At 41.7% G+C, this 11940-nt stretch overlaps 2 protein-coding genes across 3 annotated transcripts in view; both read right to left on the minus strand.

The window, feature by feature from the left end:
- Positions 1-168: 168 nt before the first annotated feature.
- On the minus strand, positions 169-8216 carry LOC118413474 (zinc finger protein 64-like). Of its 2 annotated transcripts, none has more exons than XM_035816884.1 (2): positions 8046-8216; positions 169-1712 (listed from the first exon to the last, which is right to left on the minus strand). In XM_035816884.1, the coding sequence occupies exon 2, from the start codon at positions 1502-1504 to the stop codon at positions 668-670; it is 837 nt and encodes a 278-aa protein (XP_035672777.1). In that variant the 5' UTR covers positions 1505-1712; positions 8046-8216; the 3' UTR covers positions 169-667. The 2 variants fall into 2 exon arrangements, with proteins under 2 accessions (XP_035672777.1, XP_035672776.1); XM_035816883.1 differs by having other exon boundaries at positions 7882-8149.
- The window catches only part of LOC118413595, an 18460-nt gene continuing 13705 nt past the window's right edge, over positions 7186-11940 (minus strand). Inside the window, exon 6 of the mRNA XM_035817122.1 lies at positions 7186-7543. Within this exon, the coding sequence (XP_035673015.1) occupies positions 7186-7543 (358 nt within the window). The remainder of the gene's footprint in view (positions 7544-11940) is intronic.

Here is an 11940-nt window from a genome sequence, read left to right on the forward strand (position 1 = left end):
ACGTAGAAAATAAGTAGATGTAAGCTAAGGCTGTATAGGTGCCACTTAATCCTTATTTGACGTCAATTGACTACGCAGAGGATGACAAACTTGATGCTCATGTGTCGAACTAATCAGCACTTCAAAATTTACAAGGTGAAAAATAAAAACATTGAATCATTGAGATGCATAGTCATGCTTTAATAATACTGTTCCAATATTATAACTCTGCAAAGCACCAAAATACAACCGAAATGATTGTGATAAGCTATCTGATTTTAGTGGATACCTTCCGATAAGCATGACAACTAAAAATACATGTAGTTCAAAATGGCTTCATACGCCAGCCTTCCCATAAGTGCAGCAAGACAACTAAAAATACATGTAGTTCAAACTGGCTTCACGCAATTGATTCATGAACTGGAAATGTAATAATGTTAACTGTAACTTGAGAGTGAAAACAGATAAATGAACTTTTAGAGAAATGTACTTTTTACTGCCTTGCTAAATTTTTGTCTTTACCATAATTTCATTGAACATAATAAATCCAGGACTACTGGCTCAAGGTCCATTTCAAGATATTGATACATACATGATGTATACAAAGATAATCATCATCATATATATGTAATGCCTCAATAACAAATTAGCAGACAAATTTGTCTTTCAAACTTGGGACCTCCAATTTTCATGGCACATCTCCTGATGTTACAACGTTATTACCAACATGAAGCTCCACCAGGTGCCCAGTGTTAGAACTGCAGCTGCCCTGGCTCCAATAAAATGCACAGTAAGGCTTATTGTCCCTTAATACTACTCCAGTACCACTGCATGTCATAGTCTTGCTGGGTTGATTTGGACGTTCAATTTCAACTTTAGCTGGGAAAGGCTGAGTTCTGTGTTCTTGCTCTTCAAAATCCATCATGTCGGCCTTGTGGTAGGGAGTGGGACACATGAAGTCGAAGCTTTCAGCAGATACAGAGTTATCATCTACCTCACTTCCATCTGTATGTTTCATCACACAGATTTGTGATGACTTGGGATTGACATGTTGGAGGTGCAGCTGTGCATTGGACGGTGCAGCTTTTGAATGTCCCTTTTTGTGATTCTTGATATGTTTTCTCATTGTCTTGGGATTGATGCACTCATACTTGCAGCTGTCACAGTACAGTACAGGTCTGCTTCCATCATGATGGAATCCTTTGGGTTTGTCAGCATTTAGCATCTCCTTATGCTGCTTCATATGTCCTAACAATATGCTGTGCGCAGTACACTGATAATCACAGAGCTCACAGATAAATATTGGTTCAGCGTATGTATTTGGTGGTTCAGTGTTCGACCCCTGTCCCCCTCTGTGTGTTTTCCAGTGTTTTCGCAGTGTCTTGGGATTGAGGCATTTATAATTGCAGATCTTACAACTGAGTGTAGGTCTGTGGTTCTTCCTTATGTGTTTGGCCAATTTTTCAGGTTGGGTACATATGTACGAATCACAGAACTCACACTTCAGTATTGCTTTACGGTCCATGTTTGACTGCCCTTCGTACCAGTATGTCAACTGCTGAAATTCTGGCACTGCTGCTGAGGTAAGCAAGAAGCCACAAAAAAAGTACAAGTCTGGGATTGATGTACATGTAGGAAGTGATGAGCCTAAGATTTCCTTTGCAAGGTCACTTCACTTCCTGAGTCAATTCAGAAACCATCACCATCTGATACTGGGGCAATCCAATTGTTACCTGTAAATAAAAGTGGGTATCATGGTAAACCAGGGAGCTTTCATCATCAATGGCTAAACTTGTATTCGAGCTTCAAGAGAAATTGGGGACGCTACACTAAACTTTAGGCCACATCAAATTTATTTGTTGCTTCTTGGATTTTTTCAGAAAAACGTTGGACCGACAGGTCGAAATTTTTTTTTTCAAGAGGTCAAGAGATATACGGCTTGATTAAAAAAAATTTTTAAAAGCCAGAGGAGTTTAATGGCACGTTTTATTCAATGCGAATCTCTTCCTTTGATTTGTTACTAATGATCTTAAAAAAGGCATTGTTTTTAGACTGGAATTATGTGTTACATGTATGTGGCTGAGAATGCCAATATTGACAGGTTTGTGAGCAAAACATATTATTTTTCCTCGGGACTTTTTTTTTGGAAAATGAAAAAAATGGATAGGCGAATCCGAGAAGTAATAAAATTGGTGTGGCCCCTTTTTTATTGCAACAGATAAATACGGAACATGATGGCGGCACACTCAAGCTCAACATGCTTATTTTCATGCCGTCATCAGAAACAAACTGAGAGTACAAAAGAACATTGAAACAAATACAGACAAGCAAAGCATATAACAAAAGTAATGTTAAGTAACACCATGTGTGGCCCTTTGAAGTAAAGCAGAAAATCCAACGGTTTAAATAAAAAAAAAAATTATCAGTATCCCCAACTGCCAAATTATCTGCTCTCTCACACTACATGCCGAATTGAATGAGGCGGAGAAGGAATGGGCTTGGTAGAGTTTTAATGCATTGTGCAATCAAACATGGAAAACCACGTGGTGGGTGGGCGGGTGAAACATTTACGCTACAGTAGGATTTGCTGATGACGTGACGAACGCATCCTGACGCGACTGGCCTCCCTGGCGGGGGCTGCTGGTTGTGTCACGTTAGGTCAGCGTTCGAGGCGCTAATTAACTAATGTGATCTGCGCATGCGCTCACATATTTCCAATTATCTGCTCTCTCACACTACATGCCGAATTGAATGAGGCGGAGAAGGAATGGGCTTGGTAGAGTTTTAATGCATTGTGCAATCAAACATGGAAAACCACCAGGACCAAGCCCGTAGGGAGGAAGAGTGAGGTGTTTGGAGTGGAGAGAGCGGAGGCGTGGAGGGAGCGCAAGGCAGACGGCTAACAAAGTGTAGAGGCGAGAATTAACTTTCAATCGTACTCGAAAAATTAACTCAACTAGCTAGTTCTCGAAAAATTAACTCAACTAGCTAGTAATTAGCAAGAACAGGGCACGCATGTACTTGGTGAACTAGACAAGTCCGAGGCATACATACCTATAGGCTACTAGATAAGAAAAGAAGGCGTACCTATCGGCTAAAACAACAAGGACGGGGTTTACCTTAACGCTTAACATATAACAGTCAGTTGCAAATAACTTGGGATGTTCTGCTATACTGGCAGAGGCACATAGTGAGGTAAATAGGTGAAATGAACCTATCAAGTGACCGCAACGCCCTGAAGGAATAACTTCACAGATGGTGAAGGACTCAGTCTGTAACAGTCAATGACTCAGTCTGTAACAGATGTATACAGTCAATGTGGGGTGTGGTCTCGTAGATACATATGGCACAATAGGAGTTCATACGTGTGTAGAAGAATTGTAGTTCGTGCATTGAATTCGAACCCTCCCCGTTTGTGGGAGCGTCCGACGCCCGGAGATGCGTAGAAGACGTTAGATGACCCTCAGAGATGTGTGACGCGAGAAGAAGCTGGCCTCCGGTGCAGCAATCTTGTACACGCTGAAACGCGGCTCAGAGAAGCAGGGTTGTTGGATACCTGTCTACCTACGTCTTGAGAGGAAAAGCCGTCATGAGGCTTGTCACAGCTTTTAAACCCGGCGACCAAACGCATGTGAGTAGAGACTGTCCTTAGAGAGTCGCGGAGCAGCAACTGGTAGACTTGAACGGCTGATCATAGGCCAACTTTCATGAGGAAACACTGTCCGTATGCGTGTCGTCTTGAACACTAGATGACCGAACTCCAGTGGGGCAACACTGTCCGTAAAAGGGTCAATGTTGGACACTTTAGCGAGCGAACTTCCGTGATGAAAGAGTGTCACGCTATAGCACTTAGCGATCGCGAGGGAACTACTGTGAGGAGACACCGTCGGAGCGCTATGGGTTAACACTCGGCGAGCTAACTCCCGTGAGGAAACGCTGTCCGTAGGAGTGTCAAAGTTTAATTGGCTGGCTAACTCCTGTGAGGAAGCACGGCCCATAGGAGTGTCGCTGTATAACTGTCTGGCAAACTCCTGGGAGGAATCATTGTAGGAGGGTCACTGTTGCACACCTGGCAAGCGAACTCCGGTGAGGAAACGCAGTCCGAAGGAGCGTCGCTGATGAACTGACTAACGCTATGAGGAACACTGGTCAGAGGAGTGTCCGCAGGAGTGGCACAGTGTGACTGGCAAACAAACTCTTGTGAGGAGACTATGTCCGTGGGAGTGTCACTATGTAATAGCTGACGAGATACCTCCTGGAAGGAAGCAATGTCCGTAGGAGTGTCACTGTGGAACTGGTTAGCTAACTCCTGTGAGTATGATGCGCGTAGGAGTGTCACTATTTAACTGGCTAGATAACTCCTGTGAGGAGAATTCTGTCCGTAGGAGTGTCACTGTTTAACTGGTTACCTAACTCCTGTGAGGAAACTCTGTCCGTAAGAGTGTCACTGTTTAACTGACTAACTAACTCCTGTGAGGAAAACTTTGTCCGTAGGAGTGTTACTATTTAACTGGCTAGCTAACTCCTGTGAGGAAGCGAAGTCCGTAGGAGTGTCACTATTTAACTGGCTAGCTAACTCCTGTGAGGAAAACTTGTCCGTAGGAGTGTCACTGTTTAACCAGCTAGCTAACTCCCGTGAGAAAACTATGTCCGTAGGAGTGTCACTATTTAACTGTCTAGCTAACTCCTGTGAGGAAAACTATGTCCGTAGGAGTGTCACTGCTTAACTGGTTAGCTAACTCCTGTGAGGAAACTATGTCCGTAGGAGTGTCACTGCTTAACTGGTTAGCTAACTCCTGTGAGGAAAACTCTGTCTGTAGGAGTGTCACTATTTAACTGGTTAGCTAACTCCTGTGAGGAAACTAGATCCGTAGGAGTGTCACTGCTTAACTGGTTAGCTAACTCCTGTGAGGAACCACTGTCCGTAGGGGTGTCACTGTTTAACTGGCTAGCTAACTCCTGTGAGGAAAACTCTGTCCGTAGGAGTGTCACTATTTAACTGGTTGGCTAACTCCTGTGAGGAACCACTGTCCGTAGGAGTGTCACTGTTTAACTGGTTAGCTAACTCCTGTGAGGAAAACTCTGTCCGTAGGAGTGTCACTGTTTAACTGGTTAGCTAACTCCTGTGAGGAAACGAGGTCCGAAGGAGTGTCACTGTTTAACTGGTTAGCTAACTCCTGTGAGGAACCACTGTCCGTAGGAGTGTCACTATTTAACTGGTTAGCTAACTCCTGTGAGGAAGCGAAGTCCGTAGGAGTGTCACTGTTTAACTGGTTAGCTAACTCCTGTGAGGAACCACTGTCCGTAGGAGTGTCACTATTTAACTGTCTAGCTAACTCCTGTGAGGAAACTTAGTCCGAAGGAGTGTCACTGTTTAACTGGTTAGCTAACTCCTGTGAGGAACTATGTCCGTAGGAGTGTCACTGTTCAACTGGCTAGCTAACTCCTGTGAGGAACCACTGTCCGTAGGAGTGTCACTATTTAACTGGTTAGCTAACTCCTGTGAGGAAACGAAGTCCGTAGGAGTGTCACTATTTAACTGTCTAGCTAACTCCTGTGAGGAAACGAAGTCCGTAGGAGTGTCACTATTTAACTGTCTAGCTAACTCCTGTGAGGAAACGAAGTCCGTAGGAGTGTCACTATTTAACTGGCTAGCTAACTCCTCTGAGGAACCACTGTCCGTAGGAGTGTCACTATTTAACTGTCTAGCTAACTCCTGTGAGGAAACGAAGTCCGGAAGAGTGTCACTGTTTAACTGGTTAGCTAACTCCTTTGAGGAACTATGTCCGTAGGAGTGTCACTGTTCAACTGGCTAGTTAACTCCTGTGAGGAACCACTGTCTGTAGGAGTGTCACTGGTTAACTGGCTAGCTAACTCCTGTGAGGAAAAGTATGTCCATAGGAGTGTCACTGTTTATCTGGTTAGCTAACTCCTGTGAGGAAAACTCTGTCCGTAGGAATGTCACTGTTTAACTGTCTAGCTAACTCCTGTGAGGAAACTGAGTCCGTAGGAGTGTCACTGTTTAACTGGTTACCTAACTCCTGTGAGGAACCACTGTCCGTAGGAGTGTCACTATTTAACTGGTTAGCTAACTCCTGTGAGGAAAACTTTGTCCGTAGGAGTGTTACTATTTAACTGGCTAGCTAACTCCTGTGAGGAAAAATTTGTCCGTAGGAGTGTCACTGTTTAACTGGTTAGCTAACTCCTGTGATGAAACTAAGTCCGTAGGAGTGTCACTGTTTAACTGTCTAGCTAACTCCTGTGAGGAAACTCTGTCCGTAGGAGTGTCACTGTTTAACTGACTAGCTAACTCCTTTGAGGAACTATGTCCGTAGGAGTGTCACTGCTTAACTGGTTAGCTAACTCCTGTGAGGAAACTAAGTCCGTAGGAGTGTCACTGTTTAACTGGTTAGGTAACTCCTGTGAGGAAAACTCTGTCCGTAGGAGTGTTACTGTGTAACTGTCTAGCTAACTCCTTTGAGGAAACTCTGTCCGTAGGAGTGTCACTGTTTAACTGACTAGCTAACAGCTAACTCCTTTGAGGAACCACTGTCTGTAGGAGTGTCACTGCTTAACTGGTTAGCTAACTCCTGTGAGGAAACTAAGTCCGTAGGAGTCCGTAGGAGTGTCACTATTTAGCTGTCTAGCTAACTCCTGTGAGGAAACGAAGTCCGTAGGAGTGTCACTGTTTAACTGGTTAGCCAGCTGTGAGGATATATACCGCTGGGGTTACACTTGGCGAGCCAACTCCTGTAAGGAAACACTGTCCGTAGGATCCAACATTTCAAACCCGGAGAGGCCTCGAGGAACCTCAGTCTACGAAACCAACTGAGGGTACAGGAACATGGCAAAATACGAGCCAGCGGTGTCAGTCTTCGCTGGATATTGGCAGACATATCATCTCAATATGGCGAGTCTAGTGTACGTTGGCGCACAGAAGGACTCAATTAGACAGGGGGTCTGAAATGGTGTGGACAGTCGGAATCCTGACCCTACCAATCTTGTTAGGTAATCCCGTACGACAGAGGTGTTTAAAATGAGGGGTCACGGTGTAGAGATCGTAATGAAGGACGTCTATCCGAGCGGGACCACGATCTAGGATCCACCAGTAAAGTTATGTAGTGAGTATAAGGAACGTCCGAACTGGCGCGACTTACGGTTTTGCGAGCTTGGAGTTAACAGTAAACAACCCCGGTGGGTGGTCTACTACTGCAGTCCGGCAGCCGCGGGTTGGATCCTACCACTTGCGCGAGCGGGGTGAAGGCCACTAGAGGTAGGGTTCCATTCAGTCATGACGCCCGCTGCAAGGATGATCCGGGAAGAAGAGTAGGATTCGCTACAGAGGCATGAGACACCTTCTGAGTGGATGGCGAATCTTGGGATGAGTGACGGCGAAGGCGACGTGAAAAACCGACGGTTACCCGTGACTGGTGAGATCGTCCGGCACGTCCGCATGTGCCCGGTGTTGATGAAGAGAATCGAGTTTATCAGAATCCCGGCCTCAAAACACGACCTGGCGACACCACGACTGAATCTTCGCCTGCTTGGAAGGCTCATCGACAAGCTGTGGGCCGGGGATACCGTGAAACATTTACGCTACAGTAGGATTTGCTGATGACGTGACGAACGCATCCTGACGCGACTGGCCTCCCTGGCGGGGGCTGCTGGTTGTGTCACGTTAGGTCAGCGTTCGAGGCGCTAATTAACTAATGTGATCTGCGCATGCGCTCACATATTTCCTTTGATGCCCCCCCCCCCCCCATCCATCACATTTTAGCAAATAAAAAGAAATAGAACCTTCTTATTACAAACATCCAACCTTGAATAGCTAAAGCCTTAAACGAGAGGCAAGTTTAAGGAAAATAAAAAGGCACGGGCGCACTTTTTTTTATTTTCACCCACCGCCTCATATCCTTGCCTGCACGTGAAAAGTTGACATGACAGAATTCCCAACTGGTCAACCGAGTGCTGTTTTCCAAAGTTTGCTCGATGTTTGCCACTTCCACGAGGCGACGAAGCTCGGCACGATAGTTTGATCTGCCTGTTGACAAAGTGCTGAACGTTACCTTTGAGAATATCTCCGCTGTTTGTTGTTGTTCTCACTTGACGACTTCAGTGTTCGAGATTCTCACTCATAAACTTCTACTGTAGAACAGATGACGTCATTTCCCATAGTTCTGTTAGACCGATACTGCCTACCCCTGCCCATCACAATTAGCGTTTCAACCAATGAGAGACCGGCACTTATGGTTTGACCAATGCGAGAGTGGTTGCATGTCTGTCATATATTAATTTTCATTTTTATATTTTCATTTTGCATTTCAGAGTTTTGACGGAGGTTGGTTAGACCACTATCGGACCGGTCAAGTCGTGATATCTCAAGAAAAGTTGTGATGAACTTGGCCACAATGCCTCCATGTTTGTCTTCCTCCTTTTCTGTGCCATCTTATTTACCAAAGATGTTCCTGTAAATACAATAAAGAAAATCTCTGGCACCATTGACAGGATATTCCTGTCAATAAGAATCTTTTTGACACTACCGGATGTAATGTTACCTATTCAGCAACATTCTATTGGCTGCCTATTGACAGGATGTTCTTCGTTAATATTATCTAAGTGACCCTGTCAACACTAATCCTGAGGATTATCCTGCAAATTTGTGCAAAACTAAGAATTGTTTACATTTTGAGCAAGAATAAGGCCATGTTGATTTGATTACATGGATGACATCTGTGCGCATCAGCCACAAAATGAGCCATAGATTGCAAAAAAATTATCGGAAAATATATACTTATGTCACCGTCAATTCCATGGTCAAAGAGGAAGTAAACGAAAGAATGAAAAATCTACTGTTTGGTATACCATATTGTGTGTTATGTTCTTATTCAACCTTCCTGACCACTTACAGTATATTCCATTTTGAAGGCACATTTTTTTGACAAACTTTTTGTTATTCACACGTTAGCATCAGTTTTGGGTTTCCCAGAGGATGTCATCCATATACAGTACATTTACAAGTATTTGCAAATCAGCATGGCCTAATTGACCTGAAATAATAATTGATTTAAAAAAATGTCCTGATCAAAATCGAACCCCACACCTTGTTAGGTGACCATTATACTAAGTATGCCAATGTACAAATTCTTTGGCTGTATGTTTCCTGAATTAAAGGTATTTCTGTCAACAACTCTCTTTTTTCCAGGATGTCAATATGCTGATTTTAGGCCTTACCTTCCATATATGTAATTTGAGGGAGCAAATATGGGAGTCCAAACTAAATACAAATGTAGGCTTTATTCTAGTAACGTTACCTAAATTAGCACTTCATATCCAAGGTAGACACAGAATCTATGACTGAACATGATTGAAGTTTAATGATTCCATTGTAAGAAGAAAACGCTACAAAGTACAGCTGCCCTTTCTACTAAATGTGTACAAAATGTACTACTAGCAGCAGTTAAGTTATAGATCGAAACTTGGATATGAAAAACATTGGAGACACAACAATGATCATGATAGAAAGTGTGCATTGAGGTACATAGAACTGCAGCTGTCTTATCATTTGTAAACCTCATCAATGTAAGTATAGTTTAATAGAGATCTGTTAGACCAAGGAGGTTAGAAGGAGTTCATATAAGTTTTTATAACCTGTTGATGGATGTAACCCCAGTGGAGGTAAGGGAACATTGGGAAAGAAACACCCACCAAATGACTTTGTTTAGTGTAGTTTTCAACCCTTGCTGACAGATGTCTAACATGATCCTTATGTAAACATTGCATGGACATATTGAAACTTCTTCCCATCAAAAACTGTATATCCAAGCTCCCAGGGTTAACAAATACAAGTGCATTGCATATTCTTTACTAAAAAAACGTCTTCTGTGCTTTCCCATCTGTATCAACGGTATTCAACATCAACATGATCAGCAAGAGTGCAAGTACTAGTTCATTATGTCATTAAAAACAACCAGACTTGCAGTCTTATGCACTGCGTGTATTTATAAATTTACAACAGATCTAAGGTTACCCTTCAAACATACAATGATCACCATAGTGCACTGACAATTCTTCATAGTTGATTATCATTACACACTCCAATGTACCTCTAATTCTTGACACAGTAAAGTCTGCTGTTTTTAGATCATCTGTATCCATTCAGCTTCACATGACTTCAAGAGAAACAAACAAAAATCTATCTCTAACATGCAAAGTTTAATACAAAGGGAACAGAACAGTTTCAACTATACTATCATAATTGCACCAAAAATGTATCAAATAAGAATTAGAGTTCTTAAGAATGGTGCCTTACAATAACATTATGTCTGGTGTATAAAGAACAAACAAGCTGGTTGCATACAATTCAGCTATACACAATGGATAACGTAAACAGCATAAAATGTAGCCTGTAAATCACCAAGAAATCATAACCAGAACTAAGCAAAATTCAACTTGCCAAAATAATATTAGGCTCTTGCTTAAATGTTGAAGATTATGGCATTAAAACATATTTATGACTTGAACTGAAGTAACTTCTATTGGAGTGATTTCTAGCACCTGTCATGATCAGCTTTGCTAATGTTCAGATAAATGCTGAAATTGCTGCTTGCATAAAACATATTTACATGTAACCTGATAATAATGAAGTAAACAATGAAAAAGATGCCAAACAAATGCAAATTAAGAGTATACTTCATGAATTAAAGAACCTTGTCTAATTGTTCCCAAGGATGGAGACAGTTGTACATCTTTCCCAAACTTTAACCTTATACCAAAAGAGTTTGACAGATTCAATTGAAGTATCTAGAGATGTGCAGTTTATAACAACTAATAGACACAGTTATAGCTTTATGTGGTAAGTGAAAATTACACAAATGCTTACATAACAATGATTTCTATATCAACAGTGATGGAGCTGTACTATGCACAATTTTTTAGAACAAGACTATTGAAAGTTCTTAATAAGTTGATTCATGGCAAATTTCCTGAGTCTGAGAAGAGGAAGAAAAGCAGCAAACAGAGAAACATTGCAAAATTTTGTTGATGGGTCTGCTGCTGACATTTCGTTTAATATTTACAAATTATTACATGTATCTGGAACATTAGGGTCTTAGTTAGGAAAGTCCAATACATACAGTATAGTGTTATACCTGGTGATGGCAAATTTGTCACAGAGGAAATATGGTACAACCCTTTAGTTTGATGTAAATTAAAATTTTGTCTTTCTTTCACCAGGTAAAACCCATCACCAATATCTAAGCAAGTAATACAAGGTCTATTGCAAGGTTTGCTCCTTCAGTACACTTTTAAAAAGTCCCATTGGGACAAAAGTACCACAAAATATATACTGTTTTCTGTATGTTCCCTCTATACTTGGGAAAATACAAATACTGATCAAAAGTTTACAAAAGGAATACAACCATGGCTCCAAAACAATAGAAATTATTGTCACCAAAAAGATTCATTTGAGATTATCTTTCTATGGCACTCCAAGACAAATCATTAGCATAGCCCTCCACCCAATGCCACATCTAGACACTCTACTGCAACCTTGCATGAAGTTTTCAAATACTAGACCATCTAACAAGTCGTGCATTTTTAAACGCAGTTTTTTAGAATCAAGTCCAAACTATTGTCTAATTTCTGTCGAAATTGGTCAATTCCTTCTACAATTAACATCTCATCTCTGTATACATGTACTTAACAGATAGAATGAAGACAAATGTGTAGTTACAATTCTAATGACCACCACAATTACATAATGCTACAGATGATAGAATTTAGCGGTTCGTTTTTTAAAGAATCAATGGTGAAATAATTGTTTTCAATTCCTCAATTGTTTTCATGCAGAATGAATAGAGTTCAACCAGTTTTGCCTATATCTTCTTGCCATATGTTTCTCATACTGTGCATACTTAAAGGGCTTCATACTGGCTACTATCAGTATATTTTTATGCTTATAAC

Source organism: Branchiostoma floridae, chromosome 4 (assembly GCF_000003815.2).
Source record: "Branchiostoma floridae strain S238N-H82 chromosome 4, Bfl_VNyyK, whole genome shotgun sequence".
Lineage (NCBI taxonomy): Eukaryota > Metazoa > Chordata > Leptocardii > Amphioxiformes > Branchiostomatidae > Branchiostoma > Branchiostoma floridae.